Raw genomic sequence first — 12,012 nt, 5'->3', positions numbered from 1 at the left:
TATAAAACATTTTATTTAAATATCCATTCATTATTTTACAAGCACAGAGAGCCGCATCAGAAGGATGGGAGAGCCGCGGGTTGTGACATGTTTTCTCCAGGACCAGAGAGGACGCAAACTCAATACATCTCTTTTATTGTGAGGTAATAGGAGCGATTTGTGGCAGCGGCAGCACGAGTGGCACTTGCAGTGGCAGCTCTGACTCTTCCGGGTGGTGCCACGGCTTTTAGTGGCACCTGCCACTGCTGCCACGGCCCATGCCACTGCTGCCACGGCCCATGCCACTGCTGCCAAGACACTTCCAGGTGGTGCCACGGCTTTTAGTGGCACTAGCCACGTCCCCTGCCTCTAAAAGTCGTGGCACCACCTGGAAGTGGTGCCACGACTTTTAGTGGCACCTGCCACTGCTGCCACGGTACCTGCGGCTGCCATAGGCTGTAGTGACCTCAGTAATTGCAGCACTTATTGCATCATCGGCCTCATCATGCCAACGTTTTTATTTTTTACTTTATTAACAAAATCAAAACAAACAAGGCTGTCACCGAAAATATTTGAAATATTTCAAGCGGTTTACAAATGCATTTCCCAGTCACTCCAGGCATATACAGTGTAATGCAATCAGAAGCATTAATGCATTTATTTTTTCCATCATTTTTATTGCTCCCACAGACGAATCTGTGACAGCTCTAGTGGAAGATCCACAGACACTTCCGGGTTGAGGACCGGCGGGTCACCGGCCTCCGGTACGGAGTCAGGAAGCAGGGGATTACCAGAGGCAGATGGAGAGCGCCAGAGCAGTTCTCAATTTCTGAAATAATTTATGACAACTGCTACCAATGTGGATTGTGGAATAAAAAGAGATAAACTGTTAGTTTTCTCAATATTGTCATTGCAATCGCAGCAGATAACGCCATCTGCCGGCTTAAAATGGTTATTGCAGTACATTTTAAACAACTTTTTTGTAACTATTTCAATCTTCGTTTTCACATACATTCAGTTTAAAATGTAACCTACATTCAACGTACTGAAGAATAAAGCAAATACAAATGACCTCAGATGAGGAACATGAAAATTACATTTAGAACTTGCAACAATTACCACATGACACTACACCATAAAATAAATTATGATGCAAAATAATAATAAAATAAAAATAAAATATCATCAACAAACAAAAAATGTTCAGAGGTTGATATTTCAGCATTATATTTCAAACATGTTTGATTCATTGGACTGTAATTTAAAGAACAAGAAACTCAGACATTGTTTCGTACAACTCAGTTATAGATTGGTTATTTTCTGATACTACTTTTAGAGATGTTGTAAATTGTTTTATTTCATTTTTAAAATGGTTAATGTTAGGCTTGCTGTTTTTCCATTTAGTTTTATGTATATGGTATTTTCCCATGATGAAAATAATATTCACCATTTTGGATATCTTTTTTGGCAGAGCATCCATGTAGATCAACACTTTAGATTTGTTAAGCCATACATCATTTCTCTCAATATTTAATAATCGATAAACATCCTCCCAAAAACCAGTTGTTACTGAACACGAGAAGAAAAGGTGCTCAATAGTTTCACATTCTGTCATACAAAAGACACACCGGTTCACTTCAAAATTAAATCTTTTTCTTAATGTTTCGGCAGCTGGATTGATATTATGTATTATTTTGAATTGAATTTCGTTCAACTTGGGTGCAATTGGCCATTTAAGATAGCTGCATGGCTGTAGTTTCCTTTCCTGTGATTTTTATTTTCTTTGATTTGTCAATATCATAGAATAACTATTTTTAACATACTTCCAAGTACTTTGTTTTTACATTTTTGTTCACCTTATTTAAATTTGCCAATTTTCAACTCAGGAAGTTTAATCACCACATTTGAATTAAGCAAGGTATTTTTAATCATGAATTTAAGGGAAGTGGAATAGCTCTACTGATTTGATTAAACTCTCTAACAGAGCATTTAAAATTAAATTTTTCGACAAAACATTCAAATTGTAACAAATTGCCATTTTTATCCATCAAATCTGTCACATATAAAATCTGTTTGTCATACCATTCTTCTTTAAATTTAGTCTTCCTATTAATTACAATGGCTCTATTATTCCACAAGGTGGAGCTATGCGGTGTAAAGTTGTGGCTGAATATCATTTTCCAGTAGAGCAGAATTTGTTTATGGAAGTCAGATAGTTTGATTGGTAATTTATATATTTCAAAGTCACATTTTAACAGGAATTCTAATCCTCCAACCTTTTGGAAAATATATTTTGGTTTGTGGAACCATATAGAATACCATATAGAATGTGTCTGTGAAGGTTCTCAGTCATCCAGGTCATTGTAGTCTAAGGAGCTTTGAAAGAAAGGCGTCTGGACTTAAAGCACCGTCCCTGTTACTCTCTAAATATGTACAGTAAATACAAATACAAATTTATACAATATTACTAAAAGAAGAATTACTAAACAGAGATTTATTCTACAGGATAAGGTGTAAATTGGCCATGGTAAAATTTATAAATAATGTGTTATTGACAAGAACGTACATTGGAAGTTATACAGAACTAAAGAATTTAATGACTTTCTCTCCAACCTCCCAATTAATTGTATAATTTTATTGTTCATTTATTATATTTATTACTTCCTGTTCCAGACTGAAACAATCATCCAGCGTTTGGAAAGAGTCCTGTCACTTTCAGGAACTACATCTGTGGATCCTCATTTCATAACAGATGTTATTCTGCCTGAGGTATGTTTATATGACACTTATAAATATAAAAAAACACAACTTACTAGTATTTGTAATGTTTTGTAACACAAGCAGGAAGAAGTTGGATGCTAAAATTACATTTTCACCAACAGAAAATAGTGCCTTCACAATAATAATGTGGTCAAAGATCTGCATAATGTAGATTCTAACTTTTTCCAAATTAATTTGATGTAAAATTGTTTTATAGGCTCTGATTCAGTGGGTGCAGACTACAAATGTCATCTGCCGTTTTCAAGCAGAAGACTTGCTTATGAAGACCAAGCCATTCATTGACAATGAAGGGTATAGTAACATTTGGGTGCTGACTCCTGTTAGGAGCATGTATAATAAGCTGAAATTTTGAAACGCCATGATTTCTCTGACCTCACAGAAAAGCAGAACTGGCCATTAATGATGACACTCCAAAGGTAAAGCACACATAACAAGTATAGTATATAGTACATATGTATATATTTACAGTGAGGACGGAGGGTGTTTGATGTCCCGGGAATTTTGCAACTTCTACTTCGAAATCAAAGAGGGGTTTTCAGCATACATGCATAAACATTGCATGTATATATATAAATGTGTGTGTGTGTGTGTGTGTGTGTGTGTCTGTCATTTTCACAGGAAAGCAGTATTTTGGCAGACACGCTGGCAGCAGCCGAGTGGGTAAAGGGAACACTGTTCGAGGGAATGGTTAAAGTGCCATCCGTTCTGTCCATGGATGAGGAAGAACAGCAGGAAGTCCTTGAGGCAGTTCAAAGCTGGAACGAGGACCATGATTATGACTCTCCAGCAGAACATTTGACTTTTGCTTTTGAAAATAAAAATGACTATGACAAGTTCTGTTCCTTTATCATAGATGAGAAGAACCTCAAAGTTTTCTCCAGATTTGAGGTACAAGACTAAACAGCATAGGTCTTGGTTTTAATAAAGTTTTATTGTGTTTTAAGTCTTCTTTATTGGAGTCCCTTCACATTACAGAGAGTGATAAATCTATATACACAATACAAAACTTTATTTTTGTAAAATCACAATATCAATTAACAATAAACTACATTCCCAAATCTGTTGTAGTGACAAACAGCCTTTTCACTTCCAAGTTGTTTAAAATGTACTGCAATAACCATTTTAAGCCGGCAGATGGCGATATCTGCTGCGATTGCAATGACAATATTGAGAAAACTAACAGTTTATCTCTTTTTATTCCACAATCCACATTGGTAGCAGTTGTCATAAATTATTTCAGAAACTGAGAACTGCTCTGGCGCTCTTCATCTGCCTCTGGTGTTCCCCTGCTTCCTGACTCCGTACCGGAGGCCAATGACCCGCCGGTCCTCAACCCGGAAGTGTCTGTGGATCTTCCACTAGAGCTGTCACGGATTCGTCTGTGGGAGCAATAAAAATGATGGAAAAAATAAATGCATTAACGCTTCTGATTGCATTACACTGTATATGCATGGAGTGACTGGGAAATGCATTTGTAAACCGCTTGAAATATTTCAAATATTTTTGGTGACAGCCTTGTTTGTTTTGATTTTGTTAATAAAGTAAAAAATAAAAACGTTGGCATGATGAGGCCGATGATGCAATAAGTGCTGCAATTACTGAAGTCACTACAGCCTGTGGCAGCTGCAGGTACCGTGGCAGCAGTGGCAGGTGCCACTAAAAGTCGTGGCACCACCAGTTCCGGGTGGTGCCACGACTTTTAGAGGCAGGGGGCGTGGCTAGTGCCACTAAAAGCCGTGGCACCACCCGGAAGTGTCTTGGCAGCAGTGGCATGGGCCGTGGCAGCTGTGGCAGCAGTGACAGCGGCCATGGCAGCAGTGGCAGGTGCCACTAAAAGCCGTGGCACCACCCGGAAGAGTCAGAGCTGCCAACGCAAGTGCCACTCGCGCTGCCGCTGCCACAAATTGCGCTCGGTCCAGCTGCGTAATTTCTCCGAGTTTTGCGGTTGCGGGCGGGAGTAGATATGCACACTACGGGTGCGGGCGGGAGTAGATATGCACACTACGGGTGCGGGCGGGAGTAGATATGCACACTAGGGGTGCGGGCGGGAGTAGATATGCACACTACGGGTGTGGGCGGGAGTAGATATGCACACTACGGGTGTGGGCGGGAGTTTAACGCAGGGGCGGCATTAGGCCTGGCTACTTGGGCTGAAGCCCCGGATCTAACTCGCAGAAGTAACATGCAGTACCAAAGTCCAACAGAGAGGGAGCAGCTGGCAGTAGTTTGTATACAGCCTGCCTGAGCCTCCACCACTGAAGAAGAAGCCCTTCAGCAGCCGGCTTCTTCTGCTCTCTCTGCCTGAAACGCATGAGTGAAGATGGACATAAGGACGTTTTTTAGACCAAAAGTACGGCGACAGAACCCCAGCTTTGATGAGACTGGTGTTGACTCAGGTTTGTGAGTCTTATTTGAAAATATTTGTTGTGCTGCTGGTTTGCCTAAAGCTAGCTTACTATCAGGTAAATTTGTTGGAGAAAGAAAGGGAATATTTACTATCATCTCACACTAAACACTAACAGGAACAATACTCTGACCTGAAAATGCTTAATATGTAGCTTCAGATTAAAAATTATGTGGTACAAGACAAATATGATGTTGACCAGTGCGTGTCACGTGTGTGTGTGTGTGTGTGTGTGTGTGTGTGTGTGTGTGAGCGTGTGTGTGTGCGTGTGTTAAGCCCCGGATGTTCTTCAGTCCTTAATCCGCCCCTGGTTTAACGCTGCAGTTGCAGGCGTTAATGGTCAGAAATTCAGCGGGAGCGGGCAGGAGCGGGATGAAGAAAACAGTCCCGCGCAGGGCTCTACTATGTTGCGTTTGTGTTTCGTTTTTTTAATGAATTCGATTAAAAATAAAGGCGCCCGGCCCGAGGGCCGTCGGGCCGGGCCGACACGAGGGCCTAGGGCTTCAGTGCAGGGCTCTACCTCTGCCTACATTGGACTTCTGAATCAGAACCTATGCTCACCTGTGTTCTCCCTCCTCCAGACGCTGAGCTGTCGTAGCAGTTCCAATCACAGACTTATCTGTGCATCCTAAGTTCCTCCTTTATAAATAAATCATTTTACCATCCGTTTTTGGTCTGTGTTGCATTCTGCATGTCTTGGGTTAGGTACCTTCCTCCAAACATGACACTTACTTGAGTAATAAACCCTATATCAGGAAAATATTGTCCTCGGTTTGTGTCCTTCCAGTGAGCTTTGCAGATGTGGGAAAATGTCATCAGGCAGTAATCATTGTTAAATTCATAATTATTCTCGGAGAGAGACCAACTCTTATCTGCCCCTGGGAGCCCCGTAATGCATAGCGTCATTTCAACATGGGGGTGTCTGCGACACGGTTTATATGCAGGTAGCGGCGCTGCGGCTGCTTTATATAGCGACTCGTTGCTTTCTCCCTCAACCCAAATCCTCGGATCACGCATTTTAGCTAAAACGCTAACGTTAGCTTGCCTTGCGTTGACTGTAGAGTTGTGGGTGATGGTCACGCAGATGTGTCATGAGATTTGAAGCGTTGCTGCCTTTCACAGACACTTTTTCTGCACGTGCTGCAAACAGGATAGCCGTCTTCTATCAACTGTCCCTCGGCATTCTTCAAATATAAAAAAAAATGCCCGTACTTCCCACTTTGTCTTCTTTGAGGGATAATAAATGTCCTGAGCGCTGCTGTCTCCTCCTTTGGTCATTATTTCAGCTTTAGCCTCAAGAAAGTTTTGGTCGTAAACAAAGCGCACATGTGCTGCCGGCAACTTCAGCAGATGATACGGTGGCTGGTAAGGGTCACCGCGCCTACACCGCAGCCACGGTAACCCACCAAGATAATATATATATTTTAAAACAAGACGGTTATTATTTTTGTCAACTTTTTTACCGGGGTTTACCGCTACACCGGTTACCGTGACAACCCTAATCAGAACCCAAATCTACATTTCATCAAGACTGATCTTTTGCTTTCTGATAATTTGCTGCTCATGTTTACACACACACACACACACACACACACACACACACACACACACACACACACACACACACACACACACACACACACACACACACACACACACACACACACACACACACACACACACACACACACACACACCTGCAGTATCTATCACTTACAGTTCAAGCACTTTGTTTAAATTTCAAACACTTGAAACCTTGAAAACATGAAGAATAAAGATATTCATGAACATGAATTGGAATATATTGCTGTAAACAGTAGCAGTTTTAGACCTGGACAATGGGGGCGGCAAAATGGGTATTAGGTATTGAAAAATCCTTTTTATTTTTGGGAGTGCTGTGTGTCTTTTGGAGAACATATGTTACAGCGGCGACGGCTACTTGCTTTTTTGCTCTTGCCTTCTTTATGCCTTGGGGTATAAATGCATCACATATTGTAATAAGTTGGTCAAGTAAATCACGCATAAGGAAGTGTGATCGCCCAGGGCACCAAACGAGCTAGGACTGCCCCTGGTTGTAGATCTTAGCTCATGTATTGTTTTCTTTTGACATTTATATACTTTTAACATCTTAATACTTATAATTATTTTACAGTGTCTGTTTCGTACCTTGCTTCTAACCTTTTTTTCCGTTGGTTTGGCATGGACCTTGTTCATTTCGTTCAGAATTGCCATCAGCACCATGAGCGTTTTTAGCCTATGTTGGGGAGTGCTGAAGCACCCCTAAATCATCTCCCAGCACCCCTAAAATGTGAGAATTTAAAATGTTTATTTTTACTAAATGTTTTAATCACACTTGTAAAATGTAAAAAGCATACAGTGCTTGGTTGAAACGTCTTATTTCAGTAGCAAAAATGCAGCAAAGCTCTCCCTCCTCAAAAGTAGTTTGATCGTGTTCACCTTTGCCAGAGTCCAGCTCCGAGCCTCCGTAGGCCAGCAGCCTCCATAGCTGAGTGGCTGCTGTAGTAAAGGGAGACCAGAATTACCCGCAAATTGAAACACTGTCCCACGTTGCTGAAGGGTTTCCGTTTCATGTTTAAATCTTAAATTAAACTGTTTGTGAAGAGAAAGCAGTGGCTGTTAATCCAGCAAGGACGCGGGATTTTATGCAGGAGCGCGCGCCGCGCATGAACCACACCAACAAAAGGAAAGACAGAGCGTGCGGAGGTAAGACTGTCATGACCCTGCCATGCATGCACCATCATTCATCTCATCAGCCTTCATTCATCACACCTGGTCCCCTCATCAAGTGCTGTAAGCAGACTCCAGGGGCAGCATGTTGATATGTGACATTACCAGGGGGGCTGCCAGAGATTTTGGGCCCCATGAAAAAATATCAAGTTGGGCCTCCTGGGGGCTTGTCCATAGCTGGAGCTGGGGTTCCACCCTCCCAGATTAGAAGGGAGAAAAAAATATAATATATATACTTCATATTAGTGTTTCAGTTTTGCTTAATTATGTAGGTCTACATGCATTCTTACTTATTTACATATCATTTTCACCAGCTGTCTCTCATTAAACAGTGAATTTCCTTCAACAGAATTAGCAATATCACTGCTGAAAAAAGCAGGAAATGCTGAAAGGTGTTAATCTCCTTTTCCCTATTACTCCCTTAAAATGTGTTTATTCTAAAATGTTATTTGATGATCAAATTCAAATTTGGATATCTAATTAAATGTCCATGTTGTGTCAAAGCTTTACATAACTACATTTTCAGCTGTCTTCTATCACGACGTGCTGGTGAGTGGAGCGGATGTAAGGATCCAAACGCTGGGAAGCAATCAGGCAGAAAGACAACCTGGGACAGGTAAAGTCTTTTAATGATAAACACGCGCAGGACATGGGAACAACGAACCAACCAGAGACACAGAACTGGAGGGGTTTAAATACAAGCGGGGTGGGAGCTTGGGTGATTGGAAAACGAGAGGCAGGTGGGAGCAATTAACAGAGATGCAGGTTGAACACAATGGGGAGACAGGACAGGGTGTGACATCTTTCCTCTTGAAATCAAGTATTTCTGTATGACTGACAAAAATTAAGGATTCACTGCTCACAAGGTGACTTCTTTATTAAGTCTTGATGCCTTCATCACAGACACAAAATGAATAAGCACACAGTTCAAGCCGAAGTCAGTTAGGGTTACATAAAATTTTAAAGTTGGATAACTGCATGAATTTGTTTATAAGTCTCTAGAAACCCCATTTTTCTCAACAACAAAAAAACAGCTAAAAATATATTCAGCCTGATTGTACACAGCAAGATTTATTATTTACAGTGATATAATTAATAATGCTCCTGAGAGACATACTTAGTGACGGACTAAATAACAATGCTTCAACCTGCCAGTGTTGCCAACTGTTTTTGACTGAAAGTAGCTGAAGTTCCCCCCAAAAGTCACTAGATGTCGCCAGATGATGTCACGTGCTAATTTACATATTGATGACATCATCACGCCACATTAGCGTTCGTTTTCCCCATAGCATCTAATATATATATATAGGACTAAAAGGGAGGAAAATAAAAACTATGTTATATGTTAAAGTTATTAATTAGTATGATTAAAATGGGCCCAAATTGCTTTGAAATGTACAATAAATTCCAAAACTACCAATAAAGGGGCATTAAGACAGATATGGTGTGGTGATCCAAACAGTTCTGTTGTAGGATATAACTCAGACCTCCTGCTCTCCTCATTCTCACAGACATTTTCCTAAAAAGCTGTTTTTTACACCTCATAGGTTCTCAACTTCTCTGTTGTGCATTCTCTCCATCGTGATAATAACGGTGCACCGAGCAAAAGGGAGCGGGTGTCTCATAGTATAACCATCCCTGTGTCACTGAAGGAAATTCAGATGAGCCACAGAGCTGCGTGTGTAAACGGGACGGTAGTTGAAACTCCCGATGACTTCATTTGCCAAATGCAGGAAAAGCCAAAGTGTCTGACGGCTGCAGAACCAGAGATGGCCCCCGCGCCGTCTCTAGTAGAAGCGTGAGCCTGCAGTAATATGAAAGCAGCAGACGTAAATCGGCGGTCTCCAGCTCTGCAGCTGTACTCTGTCTTCAGCGAATCAGACCGGCCGAAAACGGTTTATGATTGGTCAGTCCTCGTGCACATGTGCAGAGTATCGTTCTCTTTCCTTACTCCCGGAAGAACGGTTCAGAGTGCAAATGGTTTCTTTGTTGCTAATCTGTGGGGAATATCTACATGAAAGTTCTACAGAAAGTAGCAACGGGTCCTGAGAAATGTCGCTAACTTTGTCGCTAGGCGCTTTTTGGAAAAAAAGTCGTTGAGGGGGGTCAAAAAGTTGTTAGGAACAGTGACAAAGTCGCTGAGTTGGCAACACTGCAACCTGCCCAGCATCCAAAACAATCTATACATTTTTACTGATTTTTATATATAATTATCATTATGTGGAAAAACAATGTGTTTATCACCAAAAATAGCCTTTTTATATTCCTTTGTAATATAACTGATAGAGAAGAGAGCCTTAAGTGATTCCCAGAGAACCCCTTAAATGAGGCTGCTAGCTAACATGCAACATTGCTCACCTTCTTGAGGTTCATTGGGTTGTGAGGGGACACCTGCTGACATATCATCAGCTGCTGATTCTGGTAGGGACTAGGACAACAACCCATTTACCATAATTAGATGAAACACAGTTCTATTTCATCTAGTCTTAGCCCTTAAGCTAGCTGCTATTGGAAGGATGATCTCAGTATCAGCCAATCATAAAGAGCTTAAATGTATGCCCACCAATGGTGGGCACCCCTTGTGGGTATATAAGTGGAGCAACTCCACTGTTCGCCTCCGTTATCTCTTCAAGCCAAGCTTAAGAGCTTTCTTTAAAGAGCAAATTATCTAGAAACAACATTCAACTCACCAGTCATGTCCAGCAACGCAAGGACCTGCCCGGCCTGCCAGACGGGCTCCATCTCCAGTGGCGACCTGCACATCAAATGTGAGGTCTGTCTCGGGGCTCATCACGTTGGCCTGGCCTTGACCCCCCAGGCCTCGTGCCCATTTTGTGCTGCTCTGCCCGTGGCTGAAAAGATCGCTGCCCTTCTCGAGGGCCGTCATGTCGAAGTTCACACAGACAACCAGGTGGCGGCAGCCTACATAAATCGCCATGGGGGAGTTCAATCGGTAGCCACAGATTTACTGTGTTGGGCACATGTCCACCTGCTGTCCATCAAAGCCACCTACATTCCTGGGTTCCTGAATGTGGCAGCAGACATCCTGTCGAGAGGGGGACCCCGCGACTCCGACTGGCGTCTGCATCCCGCACTGATATCACAGATCTGGATCAAGTTCGGGGAACCCTCTGTGGATCTGTTCGCAGCTCGCGAAAACGCTCAGTGTCGCCTGTGGTTTTCCCTGAGTCCCCGGGACCACCCCCCGCTTGGAGCGGACACCTTCTCACGCCAGCCCTGGCCTCAGACGCTCCTGTATGCGTTTCCGCCGGTCCCACTGATTCCCCGTCTCCTGGACCGAGTTCGGTCTGAACAGCTCTCGGTAATTCTGGTAGCTCCCAGACGCTTGTCCGCGTCATGGTTTCCGGACCTGCAAGCGCTAGTGTCCGACTCCCCGTGGAGGCTCCCGTGGAGGGCGGACGCCCTTCTCCAGGCGGATGGGATAATCAAACATCCTCCAGAAATAGGCCAATGGCTGTGGGTCTGGCCGCTGAGCGGTCACGCTTAGAGGCTTCTGGGCTGCCGCATGATGTGGTCGCCACGATTCGGAGTGCGCAGGCGCCTTCTACCGTCGCATCCTATGCTGCTAAATGGGCAGCTTTCCAAAAATGGTGCACAGAGCGGAATGTTAAAGCGCTCTCCTGCCAGCTGGCGGATGTCCTATCATTTCTGCAGATACTGGTGGACAGGGGCCTCGCATTCAGCACTATTAAAACATATGCTGCAGCTATCTCATCCTGTCACCAAGGTTTTGGAGATAGATCTGTTTTCAATCATCCCCTGACAAAACGTTTTCTAAAAGAAGAAGAAGAAGAAAATATAATTTCTATAGCGCCTCTCAAGATAAAAATCATGAGGCGTTTCACAAAAACAAAGAATATAAAAATTGTAAAAATAGAAAAAAGCATTTTGAAAATGTTTAAAAATATATTTAAAATGAGCAATAAGCAATTGCGATTTAAAAGAAAAAATGTTAAGGAAGAGAGAGAGTGAATAGGAAAGAGGGAAATCAGTGGATCCTGAGGAAGGTGGAATAGGTGGGGAGAGTCGAATAAAGAGAGAGTGGTGAAGAAGGTCATACAAAAGCCAGCTTGAACAAG

The 12,012-nt window shown here is 42.5% G+C and overlaps 1 protein-coding gene across 3 annotated transcripts; it reads left to right on the top strand.

Moving 5' to 3' along the window:
- Window positions 1–704: 704 nt before the first annotated feature.
- Window positions 705–11,420, top strand: LOC139065052 (uncharacterized). 3 transcript variants are annotated; one of them, XM_070547876.1, is made up of 3 exons: window positions 705–3,051; window positions 3,140–3,176; window positions 3,379–11,420. In XM_070547876.1, the coding sequence occupies exon 3, from the start codon at window positions 10,608–10,610 to the stop codon at window positions 11,418–11,420; it is 813 nt and encodes a 270-aa protein (XP_070403977.1). In that variant the 5' UTR covers window positions 705–3,051; window positions 3,140–3,176; window positions 3,379–10,607. The 3 variants fall into 3 exon arrangements, with proteins under 3 accessions (XP_070403977.1, XP_070403975.1, XP_070403976.1); XM_070547874.1 differs by having other exon boundaries at window positions 705–3,176; XM_070547875.1 differs by having other exon boundaries at window positions 705–5,156; window positions 8,439–11,420.
- The last annotated feature ends 592 nt before the right edge of the window (window positions 11,421–12,012 follow it).

Source organism: Nothobranchius furzeri, unplaced genomic scaffold (assembly GCF_043380555.1).
Source record: "Nothobranchius furzeri strain GRZ-AD unplaced genomic scaffold, NfurGRZ-RIMD1 Scf078, whole genome shotgun sequence".
In the NCBI taxonomy this organism is placed as follows: domain Eukaryota; kingdom Metazoa; phylum Chordata; class Actinopteri; order Cyprinodontiformes; family Nothobranchiidae; genus Nothobranchius; species Nothobranchius furzeri.
Note: the sequence above shows the minus strand (reverse complement) of the source record. Positions and strands in the feature narration are given on the sequence as shown.

Coding starts and splice junctions, on each gene's coding strand:
- LOC139065052 (XM_070547876.1), top strand. CDS start 10,608: ATGTCCAGCAACGCAAGGACCTGCCCGGCCTGCCAGACGGGCTCCATC.